Source organism: Convolutriloba macropyga, unplaced genomic scaffold, assembly GCF_964194025.1.
Source record: "Convolutriloba macropyga unplaced genomic scaffold, txConMacr16.3 SCAFFOLD_1860, whole genome shotgun sequence".
In the NCBI taxonomy this organism is placed as follows: Eukaryota; Metazoa; Xenacoelomorpha; order Acoela; family Convolutidae; genus Convolutriloba; species Convolutriloba macropyga.
The window spans coordinates 1-19,834 of NW_027452013.1; the positions used below are offsets into that span (position 1 = coordinate 1).

General features: G+C 36.4%; 1 protein-coding gene across 1 annotated transcript; it reads right to left on the minus strand.

Annotated features, from left to right (window-relative positions):
- Positions 1-1,453: 1,453 nt before the first annotated feature.
- LOC142357114 (uncharacterized) lies at positions 1,454-19,367 on the minus strand. Its single transcript, XM_075408808.1, has 5 exons — positions 19,116-19,367; positions 18,552-18,726; positions 15,640-15,695; positions 2,824-3,000; positions 1,454-2,019 (listed from the first exon to the last, which is right to left on the minus strand). Exons 1-5 carry the CDS (start codon positions 19,156-19,158, stop codon positions 1,640-1,642), a joined length of 831 nt encoding a protein of 276 aa, XP_075264923.1. The 5' UTR covers positions 19,159-19,367; the 3' UTR covers positions 1,454-1,639.
- Between the last annotated feature and the right edge of the window lie 467 nt (positions 19,368-19,834).

A 19,834-nucleotide genomic window follows, 5' to 3' on the forward strand; every position in this document is an offset into this window, starting at 1 on the left:
TGCTTCTGTTAAAGTTTATTAGCTACAATTGAGACGCAATTTTAGGTTTGGAACACGAAGTGATATTATGGAAAAGACTGAATACTCCGACACTTAAAAATTAAATTAATAAGTAGGATGGTAAGTATATAAGGAGGGAGTTACCTGATGAAAACAAAATTTCAATTTTTAAAAATAAACAATAAAAACAGTTGAAAGCAGTGATTTGACAGAAAAGCAAGAAAATGAGAAATGATTTTCATCAAACATAAACTCTCCACTACAGCAGAACTTCAAATTAGTTACATTCAAGAAAATGTAGACCTCAATACTACAACCTTGTTAGGTAACATGAAACAATTTATTGTTTTTTATTAAGCAACTAGCTGGAATTAGTGCATTATGTACCCGCTTCTAACATCTAGTTCAATAAGTTATTCATCAGAAAAAGTCAGAAACCACTTGTGTCGAGATGAAAATTGAGTTTTAACCTTTCGCCTGAACATTTTTCTCATTTTTCCTTTCTCCTTTTTATTCCAGTCTTAAAGTCGGCTTTGGCAATAAATTGACTTATAGTATTAATTTTATAGCAGATCAGCTAACCAAGAAGAATTTGGGGAATAAATTTTGTCTTCAAAATTGCAATTGATTGTAATATTAGCAAGTTTTGTTTGAAACGTTTCGAGTATTCGTTGCAATCGAATAAAAAACAGTCAAAAAAATTAATCTGATTTTTTGTGCTTAATTTCTTTGGTTATTCAATATCCTTCTTATTCAGAGATAATGTCGAATTTCATTCAGAATTATGCTGTGATTTGCAGGAATTCGGATAGCATTGATTCTGAATTGCCCTCTTATTGAGAGGGGTTTTTAAACCGCACGAAAAATTTTATGAAATCACTTTAAGGAACCAGCGCTGAGAGTCGACGTTCTTCAGAAAATGTTCAGAATCAGTTCTGATCCTTACTGGAGCAAAGGTACAGGTCCATTTTTTAAGAAAAATAATTGATTTTATTTATGTTTCGGAAAATTTATTCAACAGGAGATAAGTTGTTGCCGTGGTGTCAGTTTTCAGAAATTAACAAAACAACACAACTTCGATTGAAATAGTTTCTCAGCCGACAGAAGATATTTATCGTATGTGCTAATTATTTGTTCTGGGGTGGGGGGTTTAAAATTTATGGGCTATAAATACTTCTAAATATCCAATGAGTTACAAAAAGTAGACAATTATAACACTGATTCGCATGTCGTACCAATCAAGATAATTTAATTGGTCTTCAATTTTTACCAATAGTATAATTTTGATGAAAAGAAATTGACAATTTGAAAATGCTCTTCAATTTATAAATCTCAAATTCGGCTCATTTCTTCATTACGAACCAGCGCCCCTATCAAATAAAATGTACCATTTGGACCTTTTGTCGTCTTTCGCTAAATTCAACGAATAATAGTTATATTAATTAAAGGTTGGGGCGCTGGCTCGTCATATCATATTCACAAGTACAGTATACAATGTATGTACTACACTACAATTACAAAAAGATCCGTTTAACGTTATTATGATGATTAATTTAAACCAGATACAGTTAAAAAGCATCGAAATATTTAGCAAAGACAAGGTTTATTACCTCTATAACTTCAATATTTGAAATAGATATTACGACTGAATAGATCTTGGATAACATGTCGTGAGCAGCAAGTCAATTCTCAGTCCCTTCTCCACAATATGATCACGCCTGTCAACTATTTGATCACCTTCAAGCAGTCGAGACGTTGCTCCGACGTCAACTTCGGTTGCCACCTCCAATTCATCGTCAATCATTGTCCATTTATCGGATTTCTCAACGTTCAATTTGCTCTTCAGTCTTTCGATTCGTTTCCAAAGCTCGTCGTTTTCGTCGGAAAGTTCCTCGGCCCGTTTTTCAACTTCTGCCAACGTTTTCTCTGCGTTTTCGACATCTATTGTTTTTGCCTCTAATTTTTCTTCCAGCTCCTTGATTTGCCGTCTCAGCTCATCGATCAGATCCTGGTCGCCATCTGAAATGATAAGCACATATTTTCGAATAACTCACCTTTACTTATCTAGAACGTACGAGGTGCAATCCGATGAAATTCTTTGATCGGACAAATTCATGTCGCTTCGGGTAAGTCTCAACCCAATATCCTAGTCTGCCTCTGAGACCACAAAAAGTAGATCTCCATCGATTTAATATTCAAGCAAAATACATAACATGATAAAATTCGCGAGCAGGACAAAAATGTGTCGTTGCAAAAAAAATAATTGAAAAGTTTGCGAATTAATTTGATCCTTCGAACCCGTTCATGACGTTTCGATTAAAATCGTATTAACATATCATTATACTTTTCGGCTGTCGCCTCGCATACCAAAAGAAGTCCAGAAAGAAATTTTAATTTTCAGATGTTCCCAATTAGATTAGCAAACATAGGGTAATCCAACAAAAATATTCTTCAGGCACAACTTCTTGCCAAATTGGGATGCCAAAGTTGAAATTGGGTTTCTTTCCACGACACATACTATAATCTTCACGTGAACGGTGCCTGTTGAAGTAATAGTTGATTTTATTTCTTATTTTTAATCTTGCATTTGCTTAAAATTATTGGAATCTACTCAAAACGAACACCTAAGGTATTAGAAATTTGAACTGCCTCGTTTGAAACTTGCTGGCTATAAATGCAAATGGAATCAAATGGAAAAGTTTTTTCCCAAAAATAATATTGAAACGTCGAAAAGCCAATAGAGGACTTCGTCGGACGTTTAATTTTTTGAAGACGAAAAAGAACAGCAAATCAAAGAAAGCTATTTATTCGATAGAGTCTTACCTTTGGAAGCTGACTTGGCTTGTTCCAACAAAATCAACAACTCCTTTTCTCTTTCCTCCAATCTGTTCACTTTCCCGTCCTTATCTTCAATTTCACTTTTCTGTTCTCGAATTATTCTCTCCAGTTCTGCAATGCGATCTGATAGGCTCTGTAGCTGAGATTTCAATTCTTCATTTTCCTATTGGTTGTTTTCTTATATCTCCACCTTTTTTCTCAAATGATGTAGTTAATTTTAGAAAGTAACATTTTGCTGCTATAAAACTATTACTCTTAATAATTAGAAATTAGTTTTATTTGAAAAAAAAACAAGTGCAGAAATAAAAATCAACGAAAAATACGAAAATGTCAACAATTTTTTAGCTAAATTGTTCCGGCTCGAAATTGTGCGCATTGCATGATAAATGTCGGATTTCTCGATTAAGTTAACCAGCTTTCGTCACTTTTCTCACGAACATGACCATATTTTAAGCTCAGGGTTAAGAGCGAGAGCAATATTTGTTAACAGTAGGAGACTTTAGTTGAAATTTGCTTAAATTTTTAGCTATATCTGTCACAGTTTTTCATAGGGCGTGTTCTTTGGGGCTAATGTGAAGAATGTTGCCAAAAAATTTGTCACTCTTTCGTATTCTCTAGGTAATTCATGTCCTTGGGTGACTTCTGTCCATAGGTGTATAACAACCCGGTATTTTACTTTAAACATTGACTCAAAAGATTCGAATGCGGGATTCGTGGTTTGGGTTGTTTTAGATAAATTAATTAAGTTTTATATTCAAATGATCTCAACTTATTACTGACCTCAAAGTTTCCTGCTTGAATTCAAAGTAATTTTGAATAAGAAATAATTTATGTTTTATAAATTTATTACAAATAAATTGTTGAGGAAGAGCTCAACTAACTGGATTGGAAGCAGAAAAGTATTATCTATCACAATCTCAATAAGCTCTGAAAAACGCAAAAGCTAAATAAATTTCGTGCCAAGTTTTGCTATAGAAAATAAATAAAGTATGCACAAGTGGCGTGAAAGTAAAATAGGTTCAGGCGGAAAGGCGTCTAAAGAATAACGGATTAACAGTTTGAAACTTAACGATGCCTAAGGAAGAATGGGGTAGGGCTGTTACATCAACCCGCTTAGGAAAGACGTGTCCTCATGTCCCCTTATTCGGTTTCTGAATTCGAGGAGGACGATGAGCTCGAAGAACGCCAGCGAGGCTTCCTCTTTATATTCTTCGGTTTTGAATTCTGACTTTCCCTAAGTAACTGAGAACGCAGAGAGCGAAACTCACTCTGAAGAACTCTGAGTTGACAACATGTGGTCGACCAAGATGCAGAGGCAGAGACATTGTCCGTATTCACATCAGTATTGCGGACTTTGAAGGTTTTTTGTCGCCGATGTTGTTTTTTCTCTAAAGTAAGAACCTCTGCGGAAAGCAGACAATTTGCCGTGCGAGACTCCTCTAACATGTCATTGAGCTCGGAAACGCGAGCTTTTAAATTGTCAATCTCATTTGTGGCATCATAAAGGTCACGTTCATGAGCCTCCCGAGACCGGCGAAGCCTTATCAGCTGATCCTGAAGATCGCGGTTTTCAGCGGAGTTGTCGACTGGGATCGCCACAAGATCCGCATGATCTAGCAGAGGCCTGCGCATTGCATTGTGAGGATCCTGAAAGCGAACTTTTCCATTGCGGTGAAAATCAACACCACGCAACACTCTGTGCAGATTTGGTGAATAGACCAAACCGTTTAGCCGGATTGGTTCATTTCACGGAGGACCCATAGCCTGGCGGGTATCTCCTCCTTCTTGCGGGTTGGCTCCCGAACCTGAAGTTGCTGTTGCAGAACCAGTCGGCACGATTGGAATCTTTTTGGATGGCGGACAAAAGATAACAGTAATTTCATCCGAAGACGCAGATGAAGAGACAGATGCTGTGGTAGATTCTCTCTGAACTCCAGCGGCTGGTCACTTGCCCAGTTACCAGTTATACCTGAACTTGATTGCTCCATATTTTCATCTAGCAGCGGAATTGCAGGAGAAGAAACAAATGTACGGGTTAAGAAGAATATCAGGGCCTGGAGAAGCAGGCATTATGTTGACTGATTCCGAGCTTTTCGAAATCTGAAAATATTGTTTTTTATGGTTTACAGAAGTGCATATGAGCTGCTATTGATTGACAAGAAAAAATTTTAAAGGAAGCAAAGAAATTCAGAATATTGGCTGTTTCAAAAACAAAACACTAGTTAAAACAAAGGATCACCTGGTGCTTAATTTTTTGTTGTATAGCGCGCACAACTCAATTGTGCTGACGGATAAATTGAATCAACTAGTTCGGTTGTCGGGAGTGTCATCAACTTCATTTAAAAGTTGGTCAGGATTTGCAGGCGCAGATGCGTTCATATTATGCATGTGATTTTGAAGCATTTGCGTAAAAGGCGCGATAGGGTTGAGAAGCCGGAAAACCGTCGAGAAAGGAACTCCATGAGAAAGGAGTCTGAGTGCAAAAACAATTTCAATATATAAATAAATAACCCCAAAAGCGCCAGCGTTGTCAGCGTAATCACAGTGCACCTCTCAGCGTAATACCAAACACCACTAGCAACAGATTGCAAATCAATCAAGTATTTCCATGCTGACAAATTTTCCAGTTCATCTGGGAAACGCTGGGATTAAAATGCATTAAACCCGGATGAGAATATTGGCTGCGAGGACCAAAGTATACTTATCGTCCTGAAATGGTCCGGCGCGATTAGTTTAGAACTGGAGCCTTCGCGCTTTGCCTTAACTTCTGATAGGAAAAGAGACCAGCGGTATGTAATGAAGGTAAGTTATGACTAAAATCTAAGTGGCTGAAAACACTCAAGGATTCGGGCGGACGAGCGACAGAATAATCATCCCCATAGTGCATCCAGATTCCTTCAGAAGTGCGGTACATGTAAGGTGCTATGGGATCACAAGCAGTTAACGTATAGTTTGGATAAACAACTTGTGTGATCGGATTCATGAAACGAATTTGCGTATCATTGCCAAAAAATTACTACAACTTCTTCTGTGCAGCATGGGAAATCCGCAATCTTAGCTTCAACTTTCGCACATTTGTGAACGTAAAAAACTGCACCCGCTTTTTCTGCATGTATACCAACCATTGAGCCAGATCCTAAGAAAAGATTTGGATTGTCCAAATTTGACGCAAAAGAAATGAGTCCATTTAATATCATCTGACGCGTATTGCAAATTTCATTTTGGAGGAAGTTTACAATTCGTTGCCGCCAAAGTTGCGTGTTGACATGCACAAACTCAATTTTAGTCCCATAGACTGAGTTTTGAATCGCATCTGTGTTGTAGCCTATTTCCGGAAGTTGATCTGTTATAGGTTCAATGACAAAACAAACACCAGAGTAGGTCGTTGGTCGAAATTCGTACGAACAGACGCTAACAGTGGTGTTCAAATGCTCAATATAAAAGACGCGGGAATCATCCCTGGAAGCAGTTTTTCCACTCAAGTACATGGAATCAGCAGATGAGATCTGGACGCCAGGATGGTCCACGGAAAACTCGAATATTGATTTAATCTCGCATTGGCCGTAGAAATGTGATGAATAAGTGATTGACTCATGTTAAAAATCAGATCCTCGGAAACTGCATGATGTTGACCTTTCATTGGGGTCGGTCATAAATAGCGACCACGGGGTACTGGTTTTGTCTAAGTTGGCAACCAATTTGCCGATAGTGTGTTTAGCAATTTTAACACCCGAAGCGTGTATGTTAGAGCCACCTGGTGTAATCCCATCAACAGGCCAGGTGAAATAAATTCAAGCCTCCTTCCAACCTTGCATGAGTGAGTAGGAATAGTAAAAAACTTGAAATTGCCAAGTTTGTATTGCTGACAATCGAATAGAAGATCCTCCTCAGTCATTTTGAATCTTTATATGCAAAACCTGGGATTTTGAAACCACCCAAGGCCACTCCAAATTGCTCGGCAAACCCAATTTTCTGTTGCTTAGAAAGTAGGGTCTAGGCGAGAGTATTCTATCAAATACATGGAGTCATGGAACTGGGCAGAATGAGCTATTCCAGTTACAACGTAGGAAGCTTGAAACATGCAAAAGCTCATCTTAATGTCTACTTCAGGCGCATGAAGAACCAGACCACCCAAAATAATGTTCTTGGTGCTGAGTTTGTCGGGCATACATTGCTCACTCGGAGGAAGCGAGTAAATTGTTGTTGTGAAAACGTCCTCGATATCGTAGCCTACAAGTGTAGAGAAACTGAATTCTTCCAGGCTACTCAACAACAGCAACAATTGCTGCGCAAAAATCATCTAAACAAATCACTCAACATCACTGTCGGAATCAAAATAAGGTAAGCGAAATCATCCTGGGCGCCGTGCATGATCAGCAGCAGCTCTATGAGGTCTAGTGGAAACTGTTGTGAAACCTGGTTCATATTGGTTTTCTGACAAACCGGCTGATGGTGACGGAGCGGCGGAACTTGAAGGGGTTATAGTATTTTGTGACCTATGAGAAGTAGCAGCCTGTCGTTCAGATAAATCAACCAACACAAGATCGTTGCATTTAGCGGCGACGAAATGAAGACTGGCTCTTATAAATTGGTTGGAGCGTTTTCTGCGCAATCGCTGTTCTGGCGGCGTAAAATGTTTAACGCGATCGTAGTGAGCAAACTGTTGTTTCTGATTTTTGACATCTTGCAGAACAGAATTAATTTGGTTAATTACATTTTTTTTATGCGGTGAGATCCAGACCACAATCTTTTGAGCTTAGGAGATTGTCCATGCGAACAAACTGGTGAATGAAGAAGCACGAGGTCTCCTTCCTTATATGAAGTTCCGTGCTTTTTTTTGTCAAAAATGGTTTTTTGTCGGCGCATTTCCCATCCGTTTTTCTGAATAACGGAATCGAAAATGGAAGAAGATTCAACTAATCTTTGAAAAATATAGTCCCAATGACCAAAAATTTGAGCAGGCAATGTTGGATAAAGCATATCAATAGGCAGTCGCATTTCTTGCCCGAAAACTAATCGGAAAAGCAATTGACCTGTTGACTCAGTAACTGCGGAACGATAAACCATCATGAATGATTGAAGATGAACAGACCAAACTTCATGCCTTTCTTTGCAATACTTTGCCAACCCATCTTCCAAATTTCAATTTGTGCGTTCTACTTTGGCATTACCTTGCGGGTGGTATGGCGCAGATCTTGAGCTGGTTAATTGCAGCCGATTGCATATATCTGTAAAAAGCCGAGATGTGAACAGTGAGCCGTTGTCACTGTGAATATATTCAGGCACACCAAATCTAGTGAACCATTGATCTAAAAAAGTGCTGCAGATTGTCTCAGCCTTGATATCCTGCAGTGGTGCAGCCTCGAACCAGCGGGTGAAATGAATTCCAATCATTAAGATAATTTTATAAAGCTTCGCATTCAACCGACCTTCCGGAAGGGGGCCAAAGATATCAATTGAGACGCAAAAAAATGGTTCATAGAAAGACCGGAGCTGCATTTCTTGTTGATGTGATTGCTTGGGATTTTTTCTTTTCTGACAGGTTGAACATTTTGAGATCCAAGAATCCACATCATCTTTCAAACCCGGCCATTAGAATCGCTGGCGTAAGCGATCAAAAGTTTTCTTGTTGCCTAAGTGTCCCGACGCAGGTGAATCGTGCAACTGAAGAAGAATGTTCTGGAGAGTGTTCAGACTTAGTGGAACGCAACATTGTTGAAATAGTGTAGATCCGTCGAGTCGTTGAAATAGCCGGTACAAAACGCCGTCCACAAGTCTCAAATTGCTGCCAGTAACACTGCAAGACAGATGACCGACCAAACATCGAAGCCATAGGTGGGTTGTCTCCTGATTGGCACCATGATTTGACTGCCGTTACAATTTTATCCTGATCTTGAATTTCTGCAAAACACAGCGGCAAAAAAGCAGAAGTAACAGAAGTAGGGGATAAATTCAATTTTGATAATCTGGAAAGAGCATCAGCATTGGCAATAGTTTTTCCAGGCCGACCAACAGTTTCAAAATTAAACATGCTTAGCTTTTACAGCAATAGCCCTACTGTTGCATCCGGCTCTTTGTAAAAATAGAGCCAAACGAGAGCTCGATGATCAGTGATTATCTGAAACTTTTGCCCCAGAAGAAATTCCTTGAAATATGATGTGAAGAATACCACAGCGAAGAGTTCACGTTTTGTAGCTGAGTAATTTCTTTGACCCTTCTGCAGGGCTTTTCTAGCATATGCAATAAATTTTTCACCGTTTTTCTGTTTCTGAGAGAGCACAGCTCCAATGCCAGTAAGCGATTTGTCAGTACAAAGGACGAATTGATCCTTTTCATTTGGAAACCCTAAGATGGGAGCGGATACTAGAGCTGTCTTCAATTCTTCGAAAGCCCTTTGGCATTCAGTTGTCCAATGATTATTTGTTATCTAATTCATCAACTGATACAAAGGGCTCGTAATGACACCGAAATTGAGAACAAATTTTATATAGAAGCCAACAAGACCCATTAACGGTCTCAACTGACGAATAGTCTGTGGAACTGCTATTTTAGAAGGATCAGTGTGTATCCCCTCAGCAGAGACTACATGTCCCAGAAATACTAAATTAGTCTGAAACAAGGAGCATTTGGCAGGAGAAACTTTCAAGGTTGCTTCCCGTATTCGCTTGAACACAAGTTCGAGACGGTGTATGTGTTCATCAAATGATCGACCCATTACTATATTATCATCAAGATAAACCAGAACAATTTCGTAGGTCAATCCGGATAAGACAATCTCCATGAGTCTCTGAAAACCTCCGGGTGCTTTGCAAAGACCCATAGGCATCCGTTTCCATTGATACAATCCAAATGGCGTAATAAAAAAAGTTTGATATCGATCCTCTTCTTCAATTTCCATTTGATGAAATCCACTGCACAGGTCTAGACTAGAGAAGAAAATTCTTCCTTCAAAGTTATTCAGAATATCTGAAATTCGCGGAAGAGGCTGCAATGTTTTAGCAGTTTGAGCGTTTAGTTTTCAGTAATCAATAACCAAGCGATATGACTCATCACGTTTCGGGACTAACATAGCTGGAGCTGCCCATTCTGAATGAGTAGAGGAAATAAGGTCCTTTTGTTGGAGCTTGTTTATTTTATCCTTCAGATTTTTTCCTTTAGAAGAATTCATTGCTCGGTAAGGCACTCGACTGCGCTGAGCAACTTCTTTCAACTGAATAAACAGTTTATGCCAATTACATGAACCTAGATCCCAATTGTCGTTAGCAAACACGTCTTCAAATTGTTGGAGAAGACAAACAGCTTCCTTCTGTTGTTTTTCATTGAGAGTGGTAGAGTTTGACTTAAACGCCTGCATTTAATTTTCGGCTGAAGTGACCTTAACAGCATTGAAGCCAACAGTTTGCAAAATATTCTCGTTGTAGGGAATGATTTGCGCAATAGTTTGCGATGGATATAAAATCACGGAGTTGCAAGGAGGGATAAGTACTCTGAGCCAAAGCGCATTCTGAGAAACGGATACAAGAGATGAGGCAACTAAAAGGGGATCTAAACTGACGAAACCTACATGGGGTTCAACCAAACCAACAGTCACGTCCGACGAAGTACGCGAACTGTTTGAAGTCAACTTATGCGCATGATGTGATTTGAGATTACATTTTACAAGTGCTTCTCTTCGAGGTGGAATAGGAAGACGCGAAGTGAATGAACAAAGCGACAGGTCAGTGTATTATCCTCAAACCACTGAGACAACGGACTGATGCATTCCAGCACTGTGTCTCCTACATCTAATAAGCCCCTGGAGAAATCTACTGCACAATTTTGTTTGCGTAGGCACGAATTACGCTTATTGCCGCCCCTGAATCAATCAGCGCAGGCATTAATTGATCGGCGATTATCATTTTGAAAAGGAGCGACTGTATGCCAAATATGCACTTGTTTTCTGCCATGAATTATTTTAAAAATAGAGAACAAATGCTTTCAGAGAAAACAATGGCGATAGAAGAGGCTATCGATTAGAATATGATTTTGATTCTGGACAATTACGGCAGTTCCAACAATTTTTGCAATTATTTTTGGTATGACCTTGTCTATTACAACCATAACAGATAGTTGGTCCGCTGAACCTGACTTTTCTTTCATTAGTAACTGAGCGGCTCTAAGATTTATCATGAAACGTTTTTCGTGGCGAAAAAGATCGTCGGTGCTCTCCATGCTGTGATGGGCTACGAGAAAAAACAGGTGAATTGCGTTTATTAAACGGAGATGATTTGTGAGGGGAGGTGCCTCTGCGAACCGATTTTTGATTCATCAGACGAGAACGTGATTGATAACTAACTTGCCCGGCCATGAGTTTGTCAACTTTACGAAAAAGCGCTTCAATGGAACTTACGGAAGTAGCCGATGTCGGAGTTTCAATTGCATTTGCTTCGAGACGATAAATTGCGTCGAAGTGGAGTGCTTACTCTAATGCCGTGTTAATATCAGTGGGCTTGTTTTTTTCTCAATTCTACTTTTACGTGAACATTTTGAAGGCCATCAATGGTAGATTGGAGCACATTATGGTCTCTGATTGCCTGCGTATCTTGTGGATAAGCCTTATTAGTTAGAAGTTTGAGCTCAACTAAAATCTCACTGACTTTCTCAGATTCGCCTTGAACGCGTTTTGCAAGAGATGAACGAAAAAACTCAGGTGGTTCCTGATAATGGCGCAAGAACTGTTTTTTAACATCTAGGTAATCGTTTTTTGGGGCGTCATCAAGTGACTGATAAAATTCAATAGCACTGCCTCGTAATCGCAAAGGAAAAACAGTTGGCCGCTTATCAGTATAAACCTGTTGACCAGTGCTGTCTTGTTGCGGAGTACCATCAGTATTGTATGCTTCTTAAAGCCCATTTTGTAACGAACTTAAAAGTTCGAATTGTGTTTTATAAGCCTGAACATCACTTGTTCAGTTGAAAGGCTCTGGTAGAAGAAGTTTAGCTTCCAGAGCTGCGTCAGCCATTTATTACTACTGACATTAAAACATTTGAAAGAAATGCTGCACAAAGATTCCACCTTGGTATTGACTGGCAAGCCAGATACCGGTTGTTCACAGGTATGGCGGAAGAAAAAGCTGGCTGCTAACCGAACAAAGAAATGAACGCTGATATCCTTTAAACCTAGGATTTCAGGTGTCTCGTCTTCAGTTATATATCGTTGAGTTTGCCGTAGCGGCCGCCGAAACCTCCCTCGCTAAGCCCCTTAAACATACTGCGTGGGACCTACAGACACTGGGAATGAAGAAGCTGCCAAAGCGAGAAGCGTCTATTTTCCCATAAATTGGACAACACCTGAGAAGCCTCTGAAATCAATGCCTATTTTTCAAAGCGATCCAAAATTTGAAAACAATTTTTGTCTAACTAGGAAAAGGAACAACCGTTATCTGTCAAGCAGATTACAAAAGCGACCGAAAATTTTAGTTTTTTCTTCGAAAAAAGTAATAATTTTCAATGTCCCGAAAAGCGCAGGAACTTACTTTTTTGGAAAAAAAATCCCCAACCTGTCACCAATATAACAAACCGGTATTTTACTTTAAAAATTGACTCCAAAGATTCGAATGCGGGTTTCGTGGTTTGGGTTGTTTAGATAAATTAATTAAGTTTTATATTCAAATGATCTCAACTTATTACTGACCTCAAAGTTTCTTGCTTGAATTCAAAGTAATTTTGAATAAGAAGTAATTTATGTTTTATAAATTTATTACAAATAAATTGTTGAGGAGGAGCTCAACTAACTGGATTGGAAGCAGAAAAGTATTATGTATCAAAAAGCGAAGTAAAAAGGCCAACGGAACAAAATCTCAATAAGCTCTGAAACACGCAAAAGCTAAATAAATTGCGTGCCAATTTCTGCTATAGAAAATAAATATAGTATGCACAAGTAGCGCGAAAGTAAAATAAAGTTTAGGCGGAAAGGCGTCTAAAGAATAACGGATTAACAATTTGAAACTTAACAATGCGTAAGGAAGAATGGGGTAGGGCTGTTACAGGTGCAATATCTATGAACTACGAGAGTGTCAATTAAATTAAAATTAAAAGAAACGCTAGTTATTGATTAATTTCAAAAAGGTCCATCTCGATAGCAATAATGGTTTACCAATACAATTATCAGGTTTACAATTACCCATAAAAGTGTTAAAAAGAACAATGAAATCTTTGAATGAGTTTAAGGTAATTACTGATGAAATTAGAGCAATAAAGTTGTACGCTAATTACCTGCTAAAAATTGTGAAAGAGTTACGTTTAAATTCCCCGAATAATAGTGATAAATTTCATATTTTTTCTGCAATTTCGTGAACATTATATCCACGATTTGTGTAACTAATTTTCACTGTGATTAAAGTTTGACCACGATAAAAAAATTGCGGCAAATCAAAGTCACTCGTTTCCACAAAAAACCCATCTTTTTTCAAAAACTGCATTTCTGGACTTTTGCCACGTATTGAGGATCTGCATGGTCAAGATAGAGGATCAACTTGAACATTTGATCCAGTTTCGTTTATGCCCAAAATCTATTGATATTTAAAAATTTGAGCTGCAGATTTCCAACTCTTAAGATCAAAATAACATTGAGAAATTTGAAATCTTATAAATGAAAAGGTCCAGAAGCATGTTTGTTAAAGCATTTTTCTTTGTTTTGGTTCTGATTTCTAGCAGGGTGATGAAGAAAATATTTCTGACATTTCTACAATTTGTTAAAATGTTCTGGTAATTTAAGTTTCGGCATTGTGATCACCTGAACAGCAATTTCAATTTGATATATATTTTTAAAAATTTCTTCGATTTTTATGAGCTCCATTTCCCTTTTGAATTTGGTACCTGAAATAGCCTTTGGTTAGAGTCAAATTGAAAATTTTCTTCTCTGTCCGCATACTTAATTCTGTTTTAAGCAAAGTTAGATTGATAATTTCAATTTATTTTTGGTACCATACTATCCTAACATTTTTCTGTTTTCAGCAAATTTTAATGATTTTCAATTTTTCAATTTTTTGTCATTTTTATTTTAATCTTTTATTTTTTTTTGATAAAAAATGGAATGCAATCACGCTTTTTGTTTTTTTTCTCAAAAATTACTTTTTTCAGGTTGGACCGTCTTGTACTAACTTCTTAAAAACCGAAGCAACTGTATCAGCAAAAAAAAAGTTTTGCATTCACTTTCTTTTTTTAAATAGTTTTGTACAATTTTTTCGGCTGATTGATTCTTGTTAATACTGAAGATTTACCAAGTTTTTGAAAACATCACTCTCTTGAAATCGATTATGAACAAAGCATCTAAGTCAAAAAAATCATTGTCAAATCATCTTAGTCAGAGTTAATCATCCTAGCCAAATCAATGGAAAAACTTGTTTGATTAATTCGTCTTTTAATAACTTTGTCTTTTTTCCAGCAGTTATTTAGTCAATATTTATTCCTATCATTGTTAAACTTGTCCTTTTTCAAGTTATGAACAACAAAAGCTTAGAAATTTGTTGTTTTGCGACACTTCGTTTCTAAACTTTTTGAAAACAATTTTAAAAGAACAATTTTTGGAAGAGAAAAATGTTTAGTATATTTAGTTTAACCTTTGTGGCTGATGCTTCCTCGGTTGAATTTGGCTAAAACAGTGCATCCCGCTTAACGTTGAGAAATTATAAAATCATAAATTCTCGAAACCAAATTTTTTTGCTACTAGTTTGCCCAACGTCTCTGAATATGTCGCATTTTCATAAGTTTGCAAAGTTTCAACTATTATCTTATTCATTGTTATTCACGTTTCCTGCACAAGAAGAGATTTTATGCAGAGGACTGTACCAGTTGTTCTCTTTAGAAGTCACTGTGATTTTTTGCTTGTCGAAGTGTTTGATTTTTTTCTTTTCCATGTTTTATTTGAAAGTGACGATTTCATGAAACAATGCTTATTTCTTCAATTTCGAAAAGTAATTTTTTTTACCCTTTTCTACAATTTTATGTTTTAGGATACGTTTTGGGCAAGCTTTTTCTATTCACATCAACCGTAAACTCCGACTGATCGACAGCCATATGCGTATAGTAAACTGATTATAAACAACAAAAAAATACACAGAGTGAAAATGATAAAAAGAATCTAAAACAGTTTATTGAAGTTTTATTGGGGTACTTTTCATTGGTAACAGTTGCCCTCTTTTACTGCTATCACTGAGAAGCAGGGATTTTTTGTGGCGTCGCTATAGGGTTCAAAAATTTTTGCAAATAACCTATACAACTGAAAAATGGCCCTATTTTTATATATTTGTTTGAAAAAATTCTGGTATGAATACCAATTCAGATTTGAAGCATTAATTGACTCTTTCAGCCTTCTGTAGGCAACATTGAAGTTAAGCACAAATGTATGTGACACACGTTTTAAGTGATATGTATTAGTTTGCAAAAAACGCTTGTATGATCATTGTGCACCCAGCATATACTCATGTCAGCCCTCTTGTTTCATTCGACTTTGAAATTTTTTTAGGAGTTTGAATTATCTTAACGAAGTTTTTTTCAGGTACATAGCAATAACATCTCTTTATTTCGCATGCATAATTGTTGCCTCAAAATTTCCGACGAAATTTTAAAGTGAGAAAAGTTGAAATATTAGGTATCTAGGCAAATTTCAATCTGAGACAAAAAAAATGTGGAAGAAGATTAGGAAAAATTTTTGTTCAATTAGTGCACTATTTAAGAAAAAGTTTCAATCATAATATTTTAAAACGAGTAACAGTGACCCACGTGGAGGATTATAAGAAAACAAGCATAAGGTTGTAACTCCCTGTGCAAAATCCTCATCGTTGTCTCTCGGTGTAAGTGGGGTGTCAGTATGGCTCCTTCAGGCAGGGTTCTGGACGTTAAGATGGAACGCAAAAATGAATTGAATTTCGTTACCAGCAACATTGAAGTTCAATAATACAAATATGACTGCCTGGAGGGAAATTCAAATAGCTTTACAGCTAATCTGGCGAGTTTCGTGAAATTATGTTTACTTGCTAATTACTTCTTTTGCAATTCCATGAAAATAAAAATATCCAAACTGGGTTCCTTGGTTTTTTTAATGTTTTGTTCAAAACATCTTATGAATACCTTAGACATAATTAACTTAGTTAACTCTCTTATTTAGTAGAATTATTGTCTTTTAATCAAAGTTATATAATGTAAATCATATCAGTTTTAAAATCTCTGCTATTTCATTACAATCAATTGAACTCAATTGATTTTATTTGGAGTAGTTACAGGTACAAGTTGATGTATTTATTTTAAAAGCAAACTAACATAATTACAACAAGGACAACCAATGAGAAAATCATTTATCTTCGAGTGATTGCCCAAAAAAAAACCTAACAAAAAACCTTTAACTTGGGCCGTTTCTCCATGGCAAAAAAACTCAAAAATTTCGGCGTTTCAAACACATATGTCGCATTAAAATTTCTGCAAATTCTTTTGAACCACGGCTTTGTTAAATTTTTCAGGTATAATGGCTGAAATTTTAGAGATTGCAGGATAAGGCTTTTAAACTTGTTCCTAAAAGATGTCTCTTGAAATTTTGTCCGCGTTTGTGGTGGATTTAAGAGCTCTTGAGATGCTCTTCTAGTGCATATTCTACTTGAAAATTGAGCTTTTACATGAACAATGTTATCGTAGCTTCCGTCTCATATTCTTTTGAATAACTCACAGAAAACCGCTGAAACGTGTAGTTCGAATACTGAAAAGATCTTGTTTTTAAGGAAAAATTCTGAAATACAGAATTAAACTCATTTATGAAAATTATTACCCTCACTATTCGTTTTTGGATGTTTAAAAACATCAACTTACTTAAATCAGGACAATTAACTTCCAAGGAACTTCTAATCAGTTTGTGCAATTGACAAATCGACCCTCGAAAAGAAGATTATGCAAAATAAACTTCAGTATGATACAATTCTGTAGCAAAAATTAACAGTATTGACAAATTGATCAACCAACCCTTTATTCATTGGAAACAAACAATTATAAAGTAGAGTCAGTTAAACAAACAGATTTAAAAGCTAACCACTTTCAACAATTCTTTTGATTTGAATTTTTTTGAAGACTTTTAATTAAATTATTTAAAGACAACGGACTTTTTTTGCAATATAAGTAAAAAACTCAAGGTTTCTGCAGAAATCAGTCAAACACTCTCGTTGGGTTCAGTTACATATTTTTTGGTAATTTCTGAGTATTTCCAAAAAACCAAGTTTTCGCATAACAATGTCTTTGAGAATTCACTTTTTTTATTATTGGAATTTCTTCTATGTCCTTAAAACGTTATTTTGTTCTTTGTAAAAAAATTTCAAATAAAAAAGGACAAGTAAATGGCAAAAAACCACAAAAAACGCAATAAAATGAAATTTTAAAACCAGTAGAAAAGCAGGATGGACTGAAAAACTTTTTTAATCAGTAAAAAATAAGCAGTGAAATTGTTGCTAGTAAAAAGTAGACTCATCTTTTTTCAATCTGCTTTGCAGTGAAATCTGATAAAAACAATTGCCACTTCTTTTTGTTTTTTTATCAGATTGTCCCTAAAAAAACAATCTGACTCATCAGATTGTCCCTAAAAAAACAATCCACAGAAAGAAGGACAAGGCATATTCTACCTTTCTTCTTTCTAAGGGCCTAAATCAACACTCTAATTTAATTTCTAGTCAACTGCAGAAGTCACCAAAAGTGCAGATACGTTTTCAAAAAACAGCAGCCGAAAAAACTGACTCTTTGAGATGTAGAAATTCTAATACTGGAGTTTCAAGGCTCACCTTAAGCCTTCATATGACACTAGATTTTTCGGAAAGACAGAAAATTTTTTCACTCTCAAATTTGAGTGATTCAGAAATTTTCTCCTTGAAAAGTTCCGATTTTCGAAACAAAGCGAAAAAGAATTGGCTTTCAAATTTAAAGATTAACTGCAAAAAAAAATTAAATCCACGCAAAAAATAAATCAATTAAAATATTTGCCCTTATAAATTTTAAAGGGAGGGAAAACTGGAAACTGAAACCAGTCAATTCAAACTTCTAATTGAGCACAAGTCCATTTCTGGTACAGAACTACATCTCTGTGATTGTTTTATAAAGAAAAATATTTTCGGTTATAAAGAAAAATATATATAAAGAAAAATATATATATATATATATATATATTATATATATATATATATATATATATATATATATATATATTCTAAGAAAAACGAAAATAGGTGAAGTTCTAATTTGTGAAATGTTATATTTTAGTTTTGAGCACGCAATTATGTTATCATTTACCATTTCTTTTGCAGTCCTTCTCAACGAAATTCTACAGCAAATGAGGCCATGAGTGAAATGTTACCGAAAAAGCCCCCAATACTATAAAGACGAAAGCTTTCGTATAAATACGAAAGCTTTGATAAATACGAAAGCTTTGCGCGACTTTTCAAATGCTTAGTATTAAAATAAGTTTCGCGCGCCTCCTTATGCAAACTTTAATGCTTTGCTTTTTCTCGTAGTAAATTTTGACGACAAATTAACCATTGTATTGTTTTCAATTATTTTTGATATCACGACCCACTCGCTTGTGCTCTAGAACGTCTATCGTAAAATTGTGAAGACTCTTTAAAAATTCTCAAGGCATGTTCTCAAGCCTTTGTCTATTTAAACAGGTTCGAATTTGCTAAGAAATTTTAGCGCTAGAACCCTGCCTGAGTGATTCATCTTCCGAATCCCGTTTGTCAAAGGTAACCAATTCTACATGATCCGCCTCGTTCTGATCAGATGTGAGACTCTCTTTACTTGAAGAGACGGTCTTTTTCGTCTGTCCCAACTTCTTGCCAGTTTTCATCTTGTACAGACGATTCAGCGCCGCAGCAGTTCGAGCTTAGAAATGAAGCGCGAATTAGTAACAGGGCATTGTGTGGTGCTGAACACTGTTCCAATTGCTAGTAGTTGAGTTATAACAACTTTACTAATAATCATCCACAGTTTTATACATATTAAACACCAATATTTAGGGAGTTAGAGCCAGCGCAAAAAAATTGATATTTCTTTTTGCAAAATTCCTAAGAATGGCAGTTTTTCTTGCTGTTAAACGCAAATATGTCAAAGTCTTGGAACACATTTCTCCAAACTTGGCATCAAAAATTGACGCTTCCAATCAAATCTGTTCACTAAAGACTGGTATAAATTTTTGCGATCAACTGCTACATTGCGCTGAACAGAAAGGCTTTTAAAATTGGTGACAGGGGTCAAATCATTATATGTCTCACCTTTCCGGGCGGTTTCGTCTAACTGGTCAGCTGTTTCGTTCATGATGCCGGCGTATAACTAATTAGTATAAACTATTATTTTTGCTCACAGAAAAAAATGTACACACGGTAAGCCTCGAAAATAGACAAGCTAAATTTTCTTCTGCTAGTTAATTACTATCGAATTTAAAGTGTGCACAAAATATATGGCTTTCTATCTAAGCTAGTTAATTTAAACTATCGTAAGCCAGCCAACTCAAGTGTAATTAGTTAAAAGCAAAAAGATGGTTGAACAAAGTTGAATTAACAAAAATTTCTCAGCTCTTCGAATGTTCAGCTGAACAACCTCAGAGTAGTTGAATAAGTACAAGGTGGTCATAAAATGCATTAAAAATGCAGTTTATTTTCAGGAGTTCAAAGAAATTCTGACCTCAATGAACATTATTATTCTCCATGCTCTGTTTTGGTGACTATGGCCACTTTTTATCTTGAAACCTTAACGTGGTACCATCATTGCACCGACGGTTGGTCAGGCTATTGAGAACTGAAGCTATACTTAAGTGAGAGCTCATCCTCAAACAGACAGCATTACGGAGTAAGGAGATCGAAACTATAACTATCACACACCATAACTCTCGGCGATCACGCCATCATATATTCTTCCATCCCACCAAATCGATGCACTGTGAATTTTAGTGACTAAAAGAGTGCTTAGAAAAAATTATCGCAACTGTATGCCC

What these genes read in the sequence shown, in the direction of transcription:
- LOC142357114 (XM_075408808.1), bottom strand. Translation starts at nt 19,158, where the DNA reads ATGAACGAAACAGCTGACCAGTTAGACGAAACCGCCCGGAAAG. An exon ending in TCGGAAGATGAATCACTCAG is followed by an intron (nt 15,696 to 18,551) that starts GCAGGGTTCTAG and finishes CCCTGCCTGAAG; the next exon opens with GAGCCATACTGACACCCCAC. An exon ending in AGCCAAGTCAGCTTCCAAAG is followed by an intron (nt 2,020 to 2,823) that starts GTAAGACTCTAT and finishes TTATCATTTCAG; the next exon opens with ATGGCGACCAGGATCTGATC.